Source organism: Syngnathus floridae, chromosome 7 (assembly GCF_059516105.1).
Source record: "Syngnathus floridae isolate MCC-2025c chromosome 7, RoL_Sflo_1.0, whole genome shotgun sequence".
In the NCBI taxonomy this organism is placed as follows: domain Eukaryota; kingdom Metazoa; phylum Chordata; class Actinopteri; order Syngnathiformes; family Syngnathidae; genus Syngnathus; species Syngnathus floridae.
Genome location: NC_142419.1, coordinates 7,512,501 through 7,533,776, shown reverse-complemented (window position 1 = coordinate 7,533,776; position 21,276 = coordinate 7,512,501). Strand labels below are relative to the sequence as shown.

Sequence of the window (21,276 nt, the reverse complement as noted above, 5' to 3'; positions counted from 1 at the left end):
ACAAAAGTAACATTTAAGCAACAAATGTTGACATTGTTTTCTTTTTTTACTATATTGATGTGGAGTCTCTTAACCATGCACTTTCTTATCAACATGTTAGTTTTACTTCTCAAATAAGCCCAAATTCTGTCATTATGCGTTATTTGTAAAGATAGGTGTATTATTATATTTTTGCTGTATTAACATACAAAAACAATTGTTTGTTTGGGAGAGCCATGTTGCTATTCATGCATTTCCTACAACGTTTGTCCTGCAGGTCATAGTATTAAAACATCATACGTCCAATTTCAGGAGACGCCCAAAATGGCAAATTTGTATGTTACAAATTGAGTGAGGATGATTTCATGAATATTGTATTTATTGGTGCGTCCAGTAGAGGGCCAGCCTGCTCGTTTGCAAGAGGAGCTCTGCTATACGAGAGAGGTTGGGAGGAGGGGGGGGGGGGGGGGACTGCTTCTTTTAATAGAAGCTCGGTCCCGGTTGTTTCCACGAGCGGCGGGCGGTGCAAAGTGCAACCTAAGCAATTCTCCGGAGGACGCAGCAGGAAGACAAGCAGCTCGTGGATGCTGCGGATTGCAGCTGTCCGATGCCAATGCAGTGACAGCTCATTTTCTGTAACTGCGGAAGAGGAGTTTCTTTTGGTTTGATTCTCTTTCGAACAATAAGAAACAAAGCGCGCATCGATGGTGAGAAGTGAGAAAACGACGCACTTGACACCTGGAACAGACAAAAGGACCTGCTGTGTGTTTGATGCTTCATTTGCATACCAGCGCCTGATCATGTTGTGATTATTTTAAATCTTGGAGGATATGGGACGAATCGATGGGTAGTTGCTCATTTAATAATTTGGAGGCAGTTGTCACTTGGGATTAATACCAGAGGCCTTGTTTGTTTGCTATTCACCAGCTGGGGCGAAAACGTCACCCAATCCGATGCTCTTGTAAACAAAGCCAGTCACCGTTGCTTCTGCCGGTAGATGCTTTTTTCTCTCATCTTCTTCCTGTGGAGGCTCTTCAGACATTTGTCTGTCATGTTTAGCTCAGACCGCCTGACGGTGCCCGAATATGTCAGCCGACTCCAACGAGGAAGGAGCGGCTCCGGGGCCGAACAGCAGAGACCGGTGTCTCCAGGGATCCACGCTGACGTGCAAGCGGCTCTGGACGTCTCTCTCCCCGCGTTGCGCACCGCTATCCAGCGGCTCAAACGCGCCAAAGAAACGTCCGATTCTGACGAGACGCGCGGAGCCATCGCGGAGATCTACCAGCTGGTGGAGGAGGCCTGGGTTCTACCTGCCGTAGGACGTCAGGTGGCCGAAGAGATCTGCAACAGGATCCGGCTGGATGGAGGCCTGGAGCTCCTGCTGCAGCTCCAGCAGACACCTGCTGTGGAGATCACATATGAGTCTGCCAAACTACTGGAGCAGATACTGGTCTCGGACAACAGGTACCAATCTACAGCCAATACATTAGGTACACTTGCACCATCACCCGCAATAGAGATGCTGGAACATGCACACTGGGGTTGCAATTCATAAATTAAAAATAATATAATGTTAAGTTAGGCACATTAATGTACTAAAACCGTAGCAGCAGAGTAGGGAATGTTCTAAATGTAAAAAAGAAAACGTATGGAATAATATTATTGTGAGTTCAGTGCAGTTAGCAATGGCTTGTGGAAAGAAGCTGTCTGAGTCTGTCCAGAACTGCACTACTGAGAAAGCTCATTTAACAACACATATTTTAACACCTGTCATTATGATGGAGTGCTTCTGCGTCCACCCTAAACACATCAATACTTCAGTTGAACATATATACATTCATAAAGAAGTATAATCAAATACACATCCTGTATTAGATTGCAGGAAGAAGACCTTGTCTCATGCAGTGTAACAAACCAACACTTGTTGACAAATGTGGTTACCCAACATTGCATCACACTGAGATGGAGAAAATTTTGGGCAATTCACTCAATTCAAACCCCGATGACAAGTAAATGTGGAAATTGAAGTGCCATCAACAGACATTAAACGCTCTAATAATAATAATAATGATTCAAGTAAATAATTTAAAGAAATGCACAAAGAATAGATTCATACATTAATTTGACCAGCAATTTACATAGGAGTGGCATATTTGCCATTCAATGAGCTGCCGGCCATCAACAGACATTAAACGCTCTAATAATAATAATAATAATAATAATAATTAAAGTAAATAATTTAAAGAAATGCACAAAGAATAGATTCATACATTAATTCGACCAGCAATTTACATATGAGGATCTGAACCTGGACATTGTAATCAGGCAGTATTGAACTTTTCTATTTATCTATTCTTATCTGCAGCTAGTTTCATTTGAGCCCCGCCCTGCTAATAGCCACAAATATCCAAGGCACTCTTCCCTTCTATTACTACAGGAGACTCGCATTGTTCCCCCATCAGAATCCACATGAATTGTGAAACAAACCACGTCTCTGTTTTAAGCTTCTCACTGAGATCGTTCAATCCTCCATGATGAAGATGATCTATTTTAGCTGACGCGATTATAAAAGTGTCTGCAGGCCAGCATAGAGAAGAAAACACACACATTGACGTGTAACTCCAGAAGCACTTCCTGTCCCTGTGCATCCCGGAAATAAGAAACAGAGCATCAAATCCATCCATCCATCCACCCAGCCATCCATTTGCTTCACTGCTACTCAGGGTCACAGTGTGGACGGCAAAATGCATCACCACGAAACCACAATAAGAAATATACTGTGACTTACATTGCAAAACTGAGCATTATTATCCTTGTCGTGAAGGTTTAATGTTCATTAGACTTGTTGCATTGGCTCTCATTAGAATGTGGTTGTATTTTTTTTCGTTTTTCAGTCCCTTCATAATGTGTTTTATAAAATTTGATTGGACCAAGACATATTAATGATCATCATCATCATACCATCATCATCATAATAAATACCTCTACAAAACAACAACCATCATAAAATTGGTCAGGTGGTAAATTACAGGAAGTGCAAGCCAGCCATGTAGTGAAGTGCATACAGGGAAGTAATTTAATTTATATAGCACAGAGAGTCACAAACTGCTTCAAATAAAATAAATAAAATACAGAATCACAGCCTTTTACACTTAATACAAGAACACACAACTTAATGAAAACATTTACAACAATGAAATCAGTATTGTTTTTTCTGATTTGCACAAATGTGTTTGAAGTTGCTTTTCAAAAAGAGGAAGTTTTTATGTATATCTAAAAAAAAAAATGCACCCACAACTTGGGGCTCCTTTTGGTTTTAATATTGTGTGAAGAGCATTCAGTAAAAGGCCATCGATAGACCACAGTGATGGGACAATAAAATGATACTGAACGTTTCTTTTTCATAGGCAAGGTTGTGTTCTCTGTCTTCCTGTCAAGCAGATCGAGTATGTACTTCTAACATTTCTGGCCCTTCCCTGACAGAGATTACGTAGCTCGTCTGGGTTTGGGGGTCATCCTCAACCTAACCCGGCAGCAAGAGGACGCCCAGCTGGCTCGCAGCGTGTCGGGAATCTTGGAGCACATGTTCAAACACACCGAGGAGACGTCGGTGCACCTCATCACCAACGGCGCCTTGGATGCTCTGCTCTACTGGTGCAGAGGCACGGACCCCACCGTGCTGCGTCACTGCGCTGTGGCCTTGGCCAACTGCGCCATGTACGGAGGCCACCGCTGCCAGAGATGGATGATCGAGAAGCAGGCTGCTGAATGGCTCTTCCCTCTTGCCTTCTCCAAAGAGGACGAACTCATCCGCTTCCACGCGTGCCTAGCCGTCACTGTCTTGGCGGCCAACAAAGAAATCGAGAAGGAGGTGGTGAAATCCGGCACGCTGGAGCTGGTGGAGCCCTTCATCGCATCTCTGGATCCCGATGATTTTGCGCGAAGTTTGTCGGACAGCGCCGACTGCATGCAAGGGAAGACGGCGTCCGACCTGCAGCATCTCTTGCCGTTGCTGGATGGAACGAGACTGGAGGGAAAGTGCATCGCGGCCTTCTACCTTTGCGTTGAGACCTGCATCAAGTCCCGTCAACGCAACACCAAGGTACAATCACTGCTCACAGTTCTGAGTTTCAGAGTTTGAATCTCAGCTTTGGTCGTATCTGTGTGGTGTTTACGGTTCTCCCAATTGTGTTAGTATTGATTTCCTCCGGGTTTATTGATGACTCTAAAAAGGATTGTTCTAATTTCACACTTGATTAGTGGCTAGGCCACACAGTGTCCTACCCTTTTCTATACAGGCTATTAAATAGAAAATGTTATATTGTGTCGCCAGTAAATAATTTTTTACAATTTCCAGGCTGTTTGAATTCACTTTTAACACTTTTATCTGGTTCCAGATTTTCCAAGAGATTGGAGCAGTGCAGAGCCTTAAAAGAATAGTCATGTACTCCAGCAATGGCACAGCCTGCTCCTTAGCCAAGCGGGCTTTAAGAATGATGGGTGATGAAGTGCCCAAACGCATCCCATCCTCTGTGCCCAATTGGAAGACCTGCGAGGTGCAGACTTGGTTGCAGCAGGTCGGCTTCAGTGCATACTGCGACCGCTTCCAGGTCCGTTTTGACTTCCTGATCATCAAACCAGAGTACCGATAGAACTTGCATTTGTCTGATGAATTTGTGTCTGTCTGTTGAGCCAGGAGCTCCAGGTGGATGGAGATCTCCTTCTGAACATCACAGAGCAAGACCTGAGCACAGACCTGGGCATGACTGCTGGCCTCTGTCGCAAGAGGCACATTCATTTATTTCTTTTCTTTTCTGGAAAATTCTGTGGTCAAACTTATGGTGAAATTTAGAGGTACCACTATATTTTCTTTCCGCCAGGTTCCTAAGAGACCTGCGCGTGCTAAAGACCTACGCCAACTATGCTACATGCGACCCTCACAATATGGCCGACTGGCTGACGGAAGCGGACCCTCGTTATCGCCAGTACACGTACGGCTTTGTCCAGTCAGGAGTGGACCGCAACAACATCCAAAGCCTGACGGATCAGCAGCTTCTGCATGACTGCCACGTACTCAACGGAGTCCACCGAGCCAAGATCCTGGCGGTCAGTCGGAAACCGCTGAGACCAACCAGCATAGATGCCCAGCCTGCAGGACCCGATGTGTTCATTAGCTATCGTCGGACCACCGGATCACAACTCGCCAGGTCAGAGTAGGAGGGTTCTTATTAAGTCTAATCTACATCATACTCAAGAAGACTTGCTTTGTTCTAACTTGTACATTCTTTGGCACTGAAAGTCTTCTAAAGGTGCACCTTCAGGTTCGAGGATTCAGCGTCTTCATAGATGTGGAGAAGCTAGAAGCCGGAAAATTTGAGGACAAACTTATTCAGAGTGTCCAGCGAGCTCGAAACTTCATCCTGGTCCTGTCTGCCAACGCTCTGGACAAGTGCATGGGAGACACGGCTATGAAAGACTGGGTGCATAAGGTCAGCTCACTCTTGTGGTTTCTAGTAGTTCTTGCCCCTGTTTTGGTTGCCGGGATCCATCTGAAAACACTGACTCCTCATGTTTGAGATTTGAACTGCTGATGAAACATCTTTAGTGAAGTGACATAAGCACAAACATCTTTTATTATTTTGTCATTAATCTGATGTTACAGGAAATAGTCACCGCCCTGGGTGGAAAGAAGAACATTGTTCCAGTCACGGATTATTTTGTATGGCCTGATCCCATGTCTCTGCCAGAGGACATGAGATCTATTCTCAACTTCAACGGCATCAAGTGAGGAGCCATTCCATTCATATTTTACAAACACGACCCATCTTTTGATGATTAACTCATGGAATGTTGTCTTTTCTTGACACAGGTGGTCGCACGAGTATCAGGAGGCCTCGATTGAGAAGATCCTCCGCTTTCTAAAGGGAAACCAAGACCTTCTAGATAGTTCCAAAGAGCAGAAAAAGAAATGAACACATTTATTCTAGAATCACCTTTAACATATGCCAAAATTGCAAACAATAACATAAGGTCTTTATGATTTGTGCATAAAAAACTGTGATTCCCTTATTCTTAATAATGTGTCATCAAGTACAGTGTATGCCTCTTTTTGACTCAGGAACAAAAACAAAAGGATTAACACTCACGTCATTCAGATTACTGAGTCATAACATTTTTGTTACGATTACTGTCAAATGAAATTATTTTCATTGTATCACAAATTTGCCTTTGCAATTGGAACATGCAATAGAATCTAGCTGTTTATATTTGTGTTCCCATTGTCCGCGCCATTAAATATATCTGTTAAGTAAATATTGGTCAGCCAAGCAAAATGTATTGCTGATCCTACTTGTGTATTTATTCTAAGCAAGTATAATGTACATGCATCAACAGATAACGAACGTACTGGCCTAAAGATCTGTTGACGCCCACAATTGCCATCTACTATACAATGATGCAGTGAGGTCAGCTTTAGTACTTGTCGGACGCCATATTTAGTCAATAAAACAACAACAGCTCCACATTTTGTTCAGCATTGTGCATTTTAAAATAATTTTCTCATTTGTATTTCATACTAAATGCTTTTTGATTCTGAAAAACTCCATCCAATGAAAAACATGCACCTTCCAAATTGTGTGGGTTTGTCTGTATCACTCAATTTCAAAAACCCACAAAATAACTAGATTGTGAAAAGCAATTACAGTTTGGCAATGCATGCTTTTAAACGTATAGTAAATAAAGGAAGTTACTACAGCACTTCAGTTTATAGTAGTAAATTCTACCAGAAAGATGACCATAGTAAAATTTAGAATTTTATTTTGCATTCAAATCATATAAAGAATCCAATGCATCTTAAAAATATTTTTGAAATATTACAAGTGTCCTTCCAGTAGAAAACACACAGCTCAATCCCAACAAGCCAATATGCTGTTTGACCTCTGCTCTTCCCTTTGTGCATTTTAAAGCTGATTTGTTAGCTCGCAGTGCATCTCGGACGTGACCATGTTGTGTGTGCCTGTGTGCTGAGGGACTATCCAGTGTTGCTTTGCTTCAAGTTCTAACTCAGTAATCCCCAACTGGTTACATGATTCCCCATTTTCTGCACGCAGTCAAAATTGTTGGTTCCCTTCTGTTAAAGAAATTAAAAAAAACACACACAAAGGCCACTGAAAAAAAACAAGAATCAGACAAAAGTAACAATTATTTTAAATACAGGAAAAAAAAACAGTTCATTATTTTTTTATAATAATTCGTTTCCATACACTACACTTGTCAAAAATATGGATGGATTAAAATCAGATAACCGTTAAAAAATTGGACGGACTAAAAATGACATTACGCTAATGCTCTTTGAACAATGTGTATACAAAAATGAAGAAATGTGAATCAACAATATTGCACTTTTGCTTTGGACGATTATTATTTTTCAAATGGACAGAATAAAATCAGTTTCAATATTGTATTCATATTGAAATGCAGCCTCTTGGATGATTCACAATGCGCAAAAATAAATGCATAAAAAGTTTTCCCCTTATTGACTTTTTGCAATGGCAGAATCATTTTTAGTGAACTTAGGGTGTATTCAGACCTGACTGTTTGGTATATTTTAAAAGGACCGAGGTTCGATTGTAATGCTGGTCCGGACCTTTTATGCAGGTGCAAGACACCGTGGGAAAAATTAGCTTTTCAGTGCTGCTAACAGTTGAATGCTAAAAAAAATGAGCCATGGGGCAATGAAAAGAAACTGTGCCTCTTGAATATACGGGCAGATACACATATTATACAACTGCTAGAGAAGACACACAAAAATGCGGTCGTGTTCGGCATGTTTAGTGAGAAAATGAAGGAGAGGTGCTTCGAGCGGTCCCATGAACAATGCCGAGTCAAAGTAAAAAAAACGTCACCAAACTTACATGAAAGTACGAGACGCCTTAAAGAAGAGCGGGAGTTCAGGTGACGAAAAAGACCAGTGCCCTTGGTTTGACAAACTCGATAAAATATTTGTTAATTAGCATGTTTTCCTCTATTTCCACAAATGGGAGCACAGATTGTCACAAGCGTGGATGTGTTTACAAAATATACTTCACTTGCAAAATGTACAGTCTGAATGGGAACCGCACCAAATAAAAAAAATGAAGTCCGCTTTTGATCCGTACCAAACAAGCGGACTAAAGGACTTTTCTGATCTGAATACACCCTTATTCACTAATTTGTTGGCTCTCACTCTTTCAAGTAAAATGTGTTAGTGGGAAGAATCCTTTGCGTTCCTCCCTCTGCTACAGTGCTGCCATTGGTATTTATTTTTGGTCTGATTGTGCAGGTCAGGATGCCATGGCGTCGCTGAGTTCTCTCATCTCCAAACAACGCAGCGTCCTGCAGAAACATCAGCATCAATTTTGAATACGTCTTTTGAGTGTTGATTGAGGCAAAGAGGAGACTCACCCGATTATACTTGCTGGGATGAGGAGGAGGATGGCCGCCAAGAAGAAGGCGAAGCCCTTCATGAAGTGCAGCGTGGCTGGATAGACAGAGTTGAAGAGGCCACTACCCACAAGGAAACACAAGCTCTCCACACAGGCCATGGAGGAAAAGAGAGCACCTGGCAGAGAATGCAGACTTCAGCATGTATGCTACCTTCAGGATGTCTTCAGTCACGGTAGCAGTAGAGAACACTTAATAAAATAATTTCATTTGAGTAAAGCTACCAAAACTAAGCAAGATGTATATTTTTAAAAATGACAGTGCCTTTAAGTCTCAATGTTTTCACATTTAGAGCATGTAAAGCTGGTCAGCAATGTGATGAGTGGTTCACCTTGTTCAGACTGGCTCACCAGCTTGGACAGCTTGGCTCTGAGCACAGGTGTAGCAGCCACAAAGAAGAATAAAAAACCATAACCTGGTGACACACAATGTAGACAGACTCATTACAGTTCTGTGTGTGCGTGTGTGTGTGTGTGTGTGGGGGGGGGGGGGGGGGCATACATTTGATCTGAAATTTGATCTGAGGTTTAGTACATCACTAAAGCCCTACATAATAATGGAAAATACACATCACATTAAAACATGTATGTTGAGTGTTACCTGTGAACATGAGCAGAGTGGTGTCCGCCACAGAGAAAACCAGCAGACCAGTGATGTTGGAGGCAAGACTAATAACAGCCACCCATGAGTCCTCCAGCCAGTGCAGCATGACCTTCAGCCCCAGCAGGCTGCTCAGGTAGCACAAGTGCAGAGCAGCCGAGCCATAGCCGATGAGCGTCGAGCCCCAGCACAGCGGCGGGCTCAGCTCGTACAGGACGTACAGCTCGCGGCTCCCGATGTGGATGCTCACCACAAGGAAGAAGCAGAGCATGTAGAGCCACAGTTTGCATCTCAGGAACCTTCCGCCGCCCTCGCTGCCCCCGGTGGAGAAAATGTGCCACACGGCTTTGTGATGGCGAACGGTGAGAAGCTTGGCGCTGGGGTCTTTCTTGACAGATTCGGGGACAAACAGGAACGCATACAGAGCCGACATCAGGCTGGTTGCCAGGACCAACCAAAAGGGGTTGATGTAGCTACAAATAGGCAGAAAAACAAGGTGTTGGCTGAAAATCATGACAAAAATAAGTAAAGTGAGAATTCCTTACCCTTGCATCCGCCTCCAGTGCCCTCCGATAATGCTGGCAAACATCCCAGAGAGCCCAATACAAGCTTCCAGGACCGCCACCCTGAAAGTGCGGGCTTTCCTGTCGCTCGTGTCAGCCACATACGCAAAACAGGCAGCCAGTATAGCATTGAAATCCCCCGAAAGTCCACTGAGCAGTCGACCCACGAGAAAGTAGGCCACAGGCAGCTTGAGGTACATCACTATCAGGTAGACAACCACCTGCATGGCCAGACCCAGGTTGGGAATGATGAGGACCGGCCTGCGACCTGCAAAATCGCTCCACGAGCCCAGAAGAGGGACCACCAGCAAGCCGACAGAAAAGCCCGCCAGACTGATGTAGAGGTTCCAGTGTGCTGTCAGGGTTTCCACCTCCTTGCAAAGAAAAATTACACAATGGAAAAAACACAAGTAGCTGTTACTTATAATGGTGTGAGTACTTTTGCTACCTCTATCTAAAATCATTACTTGCAAGTTTTTTTTTTTTTATCTGGAGCATGACCAGTGTGAAAACATTTGCGAAGCCTGTAACTAAAACTAATAAAAAGAATAAACTTCCGCATCACGTGACGTCATGTTTTTAGTGTAATTGGATTCAGATCTTCCAGTTGGAGTTTGCTAATCTCAACCTAAAATAAACAAAGCAGACTATACAAGTGTACCTTCTGAAGAGCGTTTGGCCCCGCGGATCTGTTGCCGCATTCCGACATTTTCGAAGCATTGTAGCCAACGTCTTCGCTAATTCGGTCCCACAGATATTGAGTGGTCAGCGGCGCCTGGAGGACCACGGCAAACACGGACAGGAACATGACGGGCTCCACGGACACTGGAAGCGGACACGCAAACGGCGGTCCCGCCGGCCGAGAGGTCGGCGGTGGCAGCTGCAGGGTGTCCTCATCATGGCCGGGAGAAAAGATTGAGCCATCGGCTTTCAGTTCCTCGTCATCCGGAAGGATAGCAGCCGTGTCCGGCTCGTACATATCGACTCGTATGGAATAAACATGAAACTTCACTTACTGCCTGCAAACGCCCCTCTATGGACACTGCACTCGTAAATCATTATGAAAGGGTTTTTTTGTTGTCGCGTTGTGTTTTTGTCAGTAAATGAAAAGTTAATGGCAGCGTTTTCAACAGCTCACCACAAATGACAAAAAGATTATCTTCTAGTGTGGACTTTGCGACATCAACTGGACGAAGTGGTGAATTACATAGATTACAAGATTAGGTTCGATCGAATCCAGTGTTTCACTGTATCATAACCTAATGACTAAGAGTCAACAAAAAAGGTTTTGGTAGGTTGAGCTGTAAGGGTTGCAGTGTATTTTGGCTTAATTTTTTAATTTCACTCAAAAGCCCGTATCCTTAACATTTGTGACCCTTGTCTCAATTTATTTACACATTTTATTTCGTGTGTGCATGAGTTTGTACGAATAGCAACAGAATATACAAATAAAAAATGTAGCTTCTGTAGTTGGGTGTACCACTTTTATGTGTGTTCTTGTTTAGTGTGTACCACTATAGTAGTACATATATGTGTGTGTGTGTGTGTGTGTGTGTGTGTGTGTGTGTGTGTGTGTGTGTGTGTGTGTATATATATATATATATATATATATATATATATATATATATATATATATATATATATATATATATATATATTAAAAAAAAAAAAAACTTTTCCTCACCCCCCGTGGGTGGTCTCTTTTTCCCTTCAAGCTTGGGTCCTCTACCAGAGGCCTGGGAGCTTGAGGGTTCTACGCAGTATCTTTGCTGTTCCTAGTACTGCACTTTTCTGGACTGAGATGTCAGATGTTTTTCCTGGGATCTGTTTCAGCCACTCCTCCAGTTTGGGGGTTACTGCCTCTAGTGCTCCAATGACCACAGGTACCACTGAAGTCTTAACTCTCCAGGTCTTCTCCAGCTCTTCTCTGAGCCCTTGATATTTCTCAAGTTTCTCATGTTCCTTTTTCCTAATGTTACCATCATTTGGGATGGCTATGTCAACCACAACGGCTTTCCTCTGCTCTTTGTCCACCACCACAATGTCCGGTTGGTTCGCCATTACCATTCTGTCTGTCTGGATCTGGAAGTCCCAGAGGATCTTGGCTTGGTCATTCTCTACCACCTTTGGAGGTGTTTCCCACTTGGATCTTGGGACTTCCAGTCCATACTCTGCACAGATGTTCCTGATGTAATTAAAAGTCTGGGTTTTTTTTTGTGTGCCAGTCAACTCGTTCCAAAGTAACACACCAAATGCTTGATAATGACATAATTGGATGATTAGTGACTGCTATTTTTCCCCTGCACCTGTTTATGGGATGTCACGATGCACAAGCAAGTATTGTTACCGTATGCTAGGGTGGGGTTTTGAATATTTATCTGAATATTCATAATTATTATCCAATGAGGCTTGATTATTTTTTATCTTTTATCCGTGCTAAAGCATCTAAGGTTATTGAAACTGCAGTCATTACTAAAGCAAGTTTTGAGAATTTCGGCAGTGGTCCTCAGGATGCTATTAAGTTTTTGAGAACCATATGAAGTCGAGTTCCTACATTCTACTCTTACTTTTTTGTGTGCAAACACATTGTATGATTCATGACCTTAAAGGTTTTGGCATCATTTTTTTTAATAAAATCAACCGGCTACGAATGTAGCTTTGGAAGCACACGATTACTATAAGTAATATACATGGCCCCTTTTCACTTTTAGTGCACAGCATATGCAACATTTCATGCATTTTGGGCAAGCAAATAAACGAATAAATAAATAAACAAATAAATAAATAAATAAATAAATAAATAAATAAATAAATAAATAAATAAATAAATAAATAAAGTCTTTTCAATCCACCGAGCCAAATATTTGCATTATCTTCCACAAATTGCTTTTTGTCTTAGTTTTTTTTCTGCAATGTAATGTAGTGTTGTTTTTTATGTTTTAATAATTGTAATTATAAAATATTTTGGTGTGCACATATCACGAGTGCTGCTCTCACACTTTCACGCAAGCACACATAATGGAAGAGCAGGAGGTCTGTCTGGTTTGTCTGCATTTCTTGCTTGTGCAGAATCGAATGGAAATCACAGCATTGTTCTGTCGAAGTCACGCCCACATGAGTCATTTACAAGGCCAATAACCTTATCTAATGGGACTTTGGCCTTCCATGTTCCCTCCAGCTTGTGCCTATAAAAATGAAACAACCATATATTATGAGTTAATTTTGACTTTGAGTAGTTTTTGTACATGACTGCCTTTCTATTTCTTTCTGCTCTTCAATTCTCTGACAATAATTTTGGTATAGTGCTCCATTGTTGTGTAGACAATGGCCAAATGAGGCATGTGAATGATTTTGTCTCCCCTCTCATTGAGAGAAACTTGGCAGTGGTCACATCAGATTAAGATTAGTTTTCTGTTTTTATTATCTCTATAGCACATCATCTTATCAGAACACACATGGACGCACACGTGGGCTCCTTTGAAGTTAATTTTTAATGGATTTCAGAGTGACATATGAAGATTACAGCTATTTAAACTCCGATCACATTTGGTGTTGTCTTAGAACTGTCACTGTCACAAATTTTTTTTGGTCCTCTGTCTATTTCATTACTTTGAATGTGTAGCAAAGCTTTTCGATCATGGCTGGATATCTTACATGGCTGTGGAGATATAGGAACTATATTGTGATAGTTCTCACACCTCTTCTACTTCTGCCTCTGCCTATTGTCATCCCCACCCCGGTAAGAATGACTCACAACTGGGATTGATGCTCTTGATTTATGGACCAGAGGAAGTCCGCTACTACTGTTGAATGTAAACTCAGTCTAGCAGCTCTCTGTTTTTTTCTATCAAACTTGCTCTAAGTTATGTTTTTATATCGCAATTTGCAAGTGTACTCGTGAGTATATTATACAATATAGTTGTCTGTGAGTAACAAACATGATATCAATATTGCCTATAAACGTTACACTGTAAACACAACAGCTATTTTTGGGGGCTAGGACAGAAATTTAAGTTGGAAGAACCTTTGATTAGAAATTGACATTTAATGCAATAGTGTTAGTTAGCACAGCCAAGAAAGCAAATTGTTTGCTCCAAAAGAATTTGGCAAGTTCTTTTTGAAATAGCTTGAAAATTTGAGCTAATTCACTCCAACTTTTCCCGTTTTGTTTGTTTTAGTTTTAGTTTGGGACAATAATGCACTATTTTTTAGTGACACTGCAGTTGAACGTTTGACCCTACATATGTCATCACTGTGCTGTTGTGAGAGTAATCAAAACATATCATAACATTACCACATTTTATGGTTCCAATGTGTGTGTGTGTGTGTATATTTTTATCTATATAGATGTTGCCAGGAAGGTATGGGCCCCATCAGTGACCTCACATAGTGTAATTGTCATGTTAGAGTCCTAATAAAACAAACATTCAGTTCATACACTTAATCCTATATTCATTCAAACACTATGTTCAATATTTCTAATTTATTTGATATGAGATATTTTACCTTTGGAGTACCTTTATGATTTAAAACAGACCATAAAAATAGTACCATTCCAATGGTGATGACATTAGAGATGCGCTTGAGACCACTGAAGTCTGTAACCAGTTTTTATCGCTATTGCGTTTTATAATTAATACAGAGCAGTGATTAAGTTGCAAAATGAATGAACACAGCTCTCTCACTCTCTCTAGTTTGCTATTGGTGTGAGTTCTATGAGCTCAGCCTGGCAAAATGTTTTTATCTGGTGACAATACATCAAATATTGCAGGAGGCAAAATGCGGCTTTGTGATCATCCTGATGGCGCTGTACTGGTGTACAGAGTGCATCCCTCTGGCTGTGACGGCCTTGCTCCCTATTATCCTTTTCCCCATGATGAAGATCATGGCGTCAGAGCAGGTATCTGCAACCGTGTAATATATGACATCTAGTTAGTGCTTCTTGAAAATTGCCTTACGTGTCCAACACATGTCACTGTGGCCTAGGTGTGTATCCAGTACCTGAAAGACTCCAACATGCTCTTCATTGGTGGGATGCTGGTGGCCATCGCTGTGGAGCATTGGAACCTGCACAAGAGAATTGCCCTCCAAGTCCTGCTATTTGTCGGTGTCAAACCTTCACTGTAAGACTTCAAATTCTCCATTTGCAGCAGACCTTTTTCAAAATAACTGCCTAAAAAATGTATTTTCTATCTTTCCAGACTGATGATAGGCTTCATGGGCACCACAGCGTTCCTGTCCATGTGGATCAGTAACACAGCATCCACGGCCATGATGCTGCCCATCGCCAATGCCGTGCTGCAGCAGCTCAATGACTCAGAGGCCAATGCTGAAGAACGAGCCAATGAACTCCGCGCTGCCAGGGATGGCTTGGAAAACCAAGGCTTTGAGATGACTGACTCGACCGAATCCAAGGAGGTCAAACTAGAGGACAGGTGCATTAACATGGGTGAGTTTGGCACCCCATGATTTTGCTAAACAGATTCATTTGGTTGTTCATTTTCTTCTCTTTGTGCCTATACAGATGTAGATAATATGCGTGTGGCAGATAATAAGGTTCCAAGTAAGTTTTTACCTTTTGTATTGGGTTTGGGATAACAATAATGATGCGTGTCTTGTAGGGAACCACTGGCAAAACTATAGTTGTGGGTCTCACTGTCATTTTAATAAGAATGGCAAATTAAATTGTATTACCTAATAAATTAAGCACAACAAAATGTTGCTTTTTACTTAGACTCGATTCTGCTTCTTTTTGGAGTGTTGAGCAAGGTTCTGGATATGTGTGTAAGTCCAACAGTCATTTGGGAATTGTAATTTACTTTTCATATTATGCAATACTTGGAGACATTTAAAAGAAATATATATATATATATATATATATATATATATATATATATATATATATATATACTATATATATATATATATATATATATATATATATATATATATATATATATACTATATATACATATATATATCTATATTAAATCTGGCTCTGCCCAAAAAAGCTTATTTAAAAAAAATGAAAACTCACACTAAAAGTAATAAAAACTCAAGTAAAAGAAAGCATTAAAAAATGATAAAAGCTAACAATCTTACTCCTACAAACGAGTTGAAAGTGAATTAAACAAAAACTCAAAATGAAATAAAAACTTACTCTAATGAAAAATCCCAAACTATAATTGCCCCAATTATTACAATATCATCAAATATAAAAAGTACCAAGGCCAAATCCCATAAATGCTCATATACTGTATTTTCCGCACTATAAGGCGCACCTAAAAACCTCCAATTTTCTCAAAAGCCGACAGTGCGCCTAATAATCCGGTGCACCTTATATATGGACCAATATGGATTCATGGACGAGGACTAATTTATTAAAGTAAGCTTTACGCGTTTATTTTGTGTGTTGTGTGATATTAATGTTTGCGCAACGTTGAGTTATTGATATATTGTTATTGTCTTCACTATTTTGAGTGTTACTATATTGTGATTGCATTAACGTTTGAGCAACATTGAGTTATTTATTCTATGCGCCTTATAACCCAGTGCACCTTATATATGGACCAATATGGATTCATGGACGAGGACTAATTTATTAAAGTAAGCTTTACGTGTTTATTTTGTGTTGTGATATTAACGTTTGCTAACGTTGAGTTATTGATAATCCGGTGCACCTTATATATGGACAAGGTTTTAAGATGGCCCATTCATTGAAGGTGCGCCTTATAACCCGGTGTGCCTTGTCGTGCGGAAAATACGGTAGTAATTCATTTAGTAGCTAAAGAAGATTGAACTGAAAGCCTCATGTCTCTCTTCAGAGGGTCACTCTTGGAGTCCAGAGATGGCGCAGCAGCATAGAAACAAGCGAGAAGAGAAGTACATGAACCTAACCAAAGGCATGAGTCTGTGCGTGTGCTATGCTGCTAGCATTGGAGGGACAGCCACTCTGACGGGAACCACACCCAATGTCATCCTGATGGGTCAGATTGATGAGTATGTATTTGTAATGTCAAAGAAATATAAAATCGAAGATCTTATTTTACTTTGCAAATCAGAATTTATCGAAACCATTTCAAGACGCCGTGCAAATACCCACACTAGTGTAGGGGTTTCCTAGCGATGCTCCATAAAACAATCATTTTATCATACTAGCCTGACACAATCTACCTGTTAATATATTCAACACAAAATAACATCATAGAATGTTTTGTGGAGATACTGCAGCATAACCTTAAATTACAAACTTCCCCAAGGTTGTCTCTGTTATAAAGAGCCATTTTGCAAGATTTGACGGAGATAGTTCATTTTTGATAAGTTGACACGAAATTGGGAACAAATCAAATTCAATTCACATTTCCTTTGGGAAAATTGGTTTGAAGATATATTGTAAATATTTAATTGTATCTCAGTAAGTTTCTTTATTTCCTGTTACACTTTTGTCAGTTCACCAACGATTTAAGAGACAGCGGTGTAGCTCCACACAACAGCTAGCATACCTCACTGGAAAACCAAGTTAGTAAATATGGTTAAAAAAAAAAGAAATGGTATGCAGAAATAGCCTGCCATAGATGTACTTTCTATGTTAAAATAATTTATTAAGGCTTTGAGGCAAATGGCAATATTACCGTACTTCAGTGACATAATATTGCTTCACAGATACGTACATTGTTTTCACTTCTGAATCGTTATTTCATATTTTCTCCCAAAGGCTTTTCCCTGAAAATGGCGGCATCATCAATTTTGCAAGCTGGTTTGGCTTTGCATTCCCCAACATGGTTCTCATGCTGGCCTTAGCTTGGTTGTGGCTGCAGTTTATGTTTCTGGGCTTTAAGTAAGTCAAAGTATTTTTGAATGTTCACAGCTAACCCCGCTATGACGAAACAAAATATTTTACTGTGCTTCTTCAGTCTGAAAGAGACATTTGGATGTGGTGGAAAGAGCGCAGGTGACAAGGAGGCCTACCAGGTAATCAAAGATGAGTACAAAAAATTGGGCAAGATGAGCTTTGCAGAGGCCATTGTGCTGGTTATCTTCATACTGCTGGTTCTTCTGTGGTTTACCAGAGAGCCTGGCTTCATACCAGGCTGGGCCACCGTTCTCTTCAACCAAAATAAAGTGTGAGTATGACAAAAACTGTTGATCGGTGCCAGAAATAGTTTTGAGTCAGAGTCAAATAAGCATGTTGTTAGGCGGCACTGCAATTATCATGTGTTCATTTGTTTAATCAACATGATTTTATACAGTAAGCATGCCATACGTGTGTTTCCTTATCAGGTATGTCACAGATGGCACTGTGGCCATTTTTATGTCAGCGCTCTTCTTCTGCATCCCCTCTAAATTTCCCCTATGTGGCAGGTCGTCTGAGGACGGTAAGCAAGTTCATTCATCAGAGTACAATCTAGGTGGTAATTGTGCTTATCTGAAACAAAAAACAAGAGTGATACTGTAGTTGGCTCCGCATCGAGTGAGGTAAATTTCCAGCAGGCTTGTCACGAGAAGTTTTACAATCATGTCTGTCCTTGCTTTCTTTGAACACAAACACATAAAGATATGGTCTGTAACTTTGAGGGCTTGTTAAAGGCAATTTAGCTGATTCTGGCTTTTTAAATAACCCTTATCAATTCTCCTTCCTTATTTTAACATGTTATCTTCAAGGTGAAGTTTGGACAAACTACAATGGCACACAATTGCTTATGCGGAAATAATTTTCTCTTCTTTGCCAACTCGAATGGATTGTACAGGCGCTTCTAGAAGGCGGACTTTTGACATGTCATTGTGACTTTTCAACATCTTGTTAGTACATCCGTAACTAATTTATGGCATATGTTGCCTTGAGGGTGTTTTTATGACCTTTGCATGTTGCATGTGTGAACGCTTTTACCCAGGCTGCGTTTGACCATTTGTTAAACGGATTTCTCTTCTTTGCACAAATAGAACCCGCGCCTCCTCTGCTAACTTGGGAAACTGTCCATGAAAAAATGCCTTGGAACATCCTTTTGCTCCTGGGAGGTGGCTTTGCTTTAGCCCACGGTAGTGAGGTAAGATCACACCGCAAATTTCCAGAGAAAGTCTCTTCACAGACAGTTGTGTGTTCTTCCTCTACGGTAAAGCTATCCGGGCTGTCCAAGTGGTTAGGGGAAAGTCTGGAACCGCTGCAGAGTATCCCTCCTTTTGCCATCTCCATCTTGCTGTGTCTGATGGTGGCCATGTTCACGGAATGTTCGAGCAACACTGCTACCACCACTCTGTTTTTACCAATACTCGGTGCAATGGTGAGAACCATCACTTTCTACTGTCAATCCTTGAGTCCTCCCACTCACCACCATCTTGTTTCCCCTCAAAATGATGCATTGACCTCTCTTCTTGCATTTTAACAATGAAATCCATGTTTTTATGATTTTATTTTTTTCTCTCCATGTTTTTTTTTTTTTGCTAAACGGAGTAGTATTACAGCCTTACCCTGCCAAAATTCTCTCTCTCTCTCTCTCTCTCTCTCTCTCTCTCTCTCTCTCTCTCTCTCTCTCTCTCTCTCTCTCTCTCTCTCTCTCTATCGCTCTCGCTCTCTCACTCTCACTCACTCACTCACTCACTCACTCACTCACTCACTCACTCACTCACTCACTCACTCACTCACTCACTCACTCACTCACTACATACGTACAGTATGAGTTGTTAGTGTAAATATTGTCCATTGACTCCAACAGGCCACCGCCATTAAAATCCACCCACTTTATGTGATGTTTCCCTGCACCATTGCTGCTTCCTTGGCTTTCATGTTGCCTGTGGCCACGCCACCCAACGCCATCGCCTTCTCCTATGGCAACCTTCGAGTCATGGACATGGTGAGGCCTTCCACAATGTCATTTTCCAGTGTGTGGTGCTGGTTTGCTTTGGATCCAGAGATCCGGAATCCAATTTTATAAAGCAGCTTATTTTAATCCTATGTCTGATCACATCATATTATTTAATTGTAAAAGCAAAATATCCTAAATAAATATTATAGTGGAAACCGAGCTAACAAATCAACTGAATGCACTCCAAAAGCTAAATCTATGTGCAGCGTACATTAGGAACACCTGCACAATCTGAGATTCAACACAAGAACATGGTATTGTTTGTGTTTTCAGGCCAAGGCTGGATTCATCCTAAACTTCCTTGGGGTCATCACCATCAACATCGGCATTAACACGTGGGGGGTGGCCATGTTCAATCTGAACACCTTCCCCAGTTGGGCAAATGTTACTAAAGTTCCTTGAATTTTGTCTCAAGAAAAAACGGTGCCAGCAAGTAACGCTTTTTTATTTCTGGATAATCAAACTGTGTTTATTGAGCATTTAGACCTATCACAGCCAAATTGACTTGCTCTGGTGAACACGAGACTCATTTTGCTAATATTTTTAATTTATTTTTAATTGATTACACACAATGCAGTGGAAAAAATGTGCACTGCAGAAATTCTACTGGAAAGTTTAAGAAAAAAAAAAGTTAAACTATGAAAAATAATACTTAATATAAGCAAAATTCTCTGCCAACAGAACAAGAAAGTTTTACTTGACAAAAATTTGAAAAATAAGAAAATAATAATTGGCCCATATCTACAGCAGTCTTGAAAGTAGTATTTTTAGACTTAAACCCAGTAATATAATATAATTAAAATCTTAAAATAAGCTAATTTGACATATGAAAAAATAAATTAACACAGCAAAATAAGCAAATTTAGGTTGAATTTAAGAAATTATATCTTACTTAAGATTTCACTTTTTACATTATGTATGTAGTCACATCAGTTAGAAACTACTAAATTTGTACCGTGTCCTGTTATGTACATATTTCTGAGCCACTACAATAATCACTCCAGTACAACATTATATGATCAACTGCAAGAGTTGTATCAACAAATCTGCCTTTACATAAAAAGTTAATGCTCAGTTATGATGACACTGCCTGAGAGGTCTCCAGTTAATAATTATACGAGGGTTAAATTATTAGAAGCAATTTTAATGTGCTTCAGCTCTACAACACCACCCACCATCATAAACATTTCCTGATGTTAACATCCTTTTTAACAGTATCCAACAAAATTGAGCATATTTAACTTTGTAAAGGCAGAAAATTGTATGAAGCGCTTGTATTGGATCTCATTAATTTTCTCAGGGGTGCCTAATAAAGTGTCCAAAGAGTGCACATTATTTTTCATTTTGCTGTTGTCCAAATACACACATTTCAATTGTAAACAGTTAAATTTAATTCAATTCCACTTCATAATTTATTATTGTTCTGGGAAATAAATGATGTGTTGTTGTTTGACATACTGCGGTTACAAGTGAGCTGATATGTTTTGTATGCGTGGTGCCCGAACTTGACCATATGGAATTAACCAAGTTATAATGTGATTTTTGAAAATGTGGTTGTTACTCTAAAATTGATTGTAACCTTTTTATTTTTCATGTGAGTTATGTTCAACTTTGGAGACAATAAATATTGTACATGTAAGAGAAATGGTCATAAGTGGAATCAAATAAGCCCCTGTGACCTTTGACCTTTGCATGATCAGGACAGGGATCTTGGACTGGGACAAAAGGCAAATCCTTTCAAAGAGGTCAATGTGAAAGTAAGCAAAATGATTCAAAAGGAATTTGAGTATGGA

The 21,276-nt window shown here is 40.5% G+C and overlaps 3 protein-coding genes across 3 annotated transcripts in view; 2 read left to right on the top strand and 1 right to left on the bottom strand.

Annotated features, from left to right (window-relative positions):
- Positions 1–461: 461 nt before the first annotated feature.
- sarm1 (sterile alpha and TIR motif containing 1) lies at positions 462–7,504 on the top strand. Its single transcript, XM_088381010.1, has 8 exons — positions 462–1,443; positions 3,463–4,081; positions 4,377–4,589; positions 4,676–4,767; positions 4,860–5,186; positions 5,279–5,468; positions 5,642–5,763; positions 5,849–7,504. Exons 1-8 carry the CDS (start codon positions 977–979, stop codon positions 5,949–5,951), a joined length of 2,133 nt encoding a protein of 710 aa, XP_088237136.1. The 5' UTR covers positions 462–976; the 3' UTR covers positions 5,952–7,504.
- slc46a1 (solute carrier family 46 member 1) lies at positions 6,779–10,791 on the bottom strand. The gene is made up of 6 exons (XM_088381013.1): positions 10,285–10,791; positions 9,606–9,997; positions 9,061–9,533; positions 8,792–8,875; positions 8,422–8,578; positions 6,779–8,352 (listed from the first exon to the last, which is right to left on the bottom strand). Exons 1-6 carry the CDS (start codon positions 10,600–10,602, stop codon positions 8,301–8,303), a joined length of 1,476 nt encoding a protein of 491 aa, XP_088237139.1. The 5' UTR covers positions 10,603–10,791; the 3' UTR covers positions 6,779–8,300.
- Positions 10,792–12,467: 1,676 nt separating this feature from the next.
- The window catches only part of LOC148394975 (solute carrier family 13 member 2-like), a 9,356-nt gene continuing 547 nt past the window's right edge, over positions 12,468–21,276 (top strand). The window contains exons 1-13 of the mRNA XM_088381011.1: positions 12,468–13,362; positions 14,395–14,523; positions 14,610–14,746; positions 14,825–15,072; positions 15,148–15,186; positions 16,448–16,622; positions 17,338–17,460; positions 17,537–17,746; positions 17,904–17,998; positions 18,564–18,667; positions 18,740–18,901; positions 19,334–19,471; positions 19,757–21,276. The exon at positions 19,757–21,276 is cut by the window's right edge and continues 547 nt beyond it. Of these exons, the coding sequence (XP_088237137.1) occupies positions 13,261–13,362; positions 14,395–14,523; positions 14,610–14,746; positions 14,825–15,072; positions 15,148–15,186; positions 16,448–16,622; positions 17,338–17,460; positions 17,537–17,746; positions 17,904–17,998; positions 18,564–18,667; positions 18,740–18,901; positions 19,334–19,471; positions 19,757–19,885 (1,791 nt within the window). The 5' untranslated portion in view covers positions 12,468–13,260 and the 3' untranslated portion in view covers positions 19,886–21,276. The remainder of the gene's footprint in view (positions 13,363–14,394; positions 14,524–14,609; positions 14,747–14,824; positions 15,073–15,147; positions 15,187–16,447; positions 16,623–17,337; positions 17,461–17,536; positions 17,747–17,903; positions 17,999–18,563; positions 18,668–18,739; positions 18,902–19,333; positions 19,472–19,756) is intronic.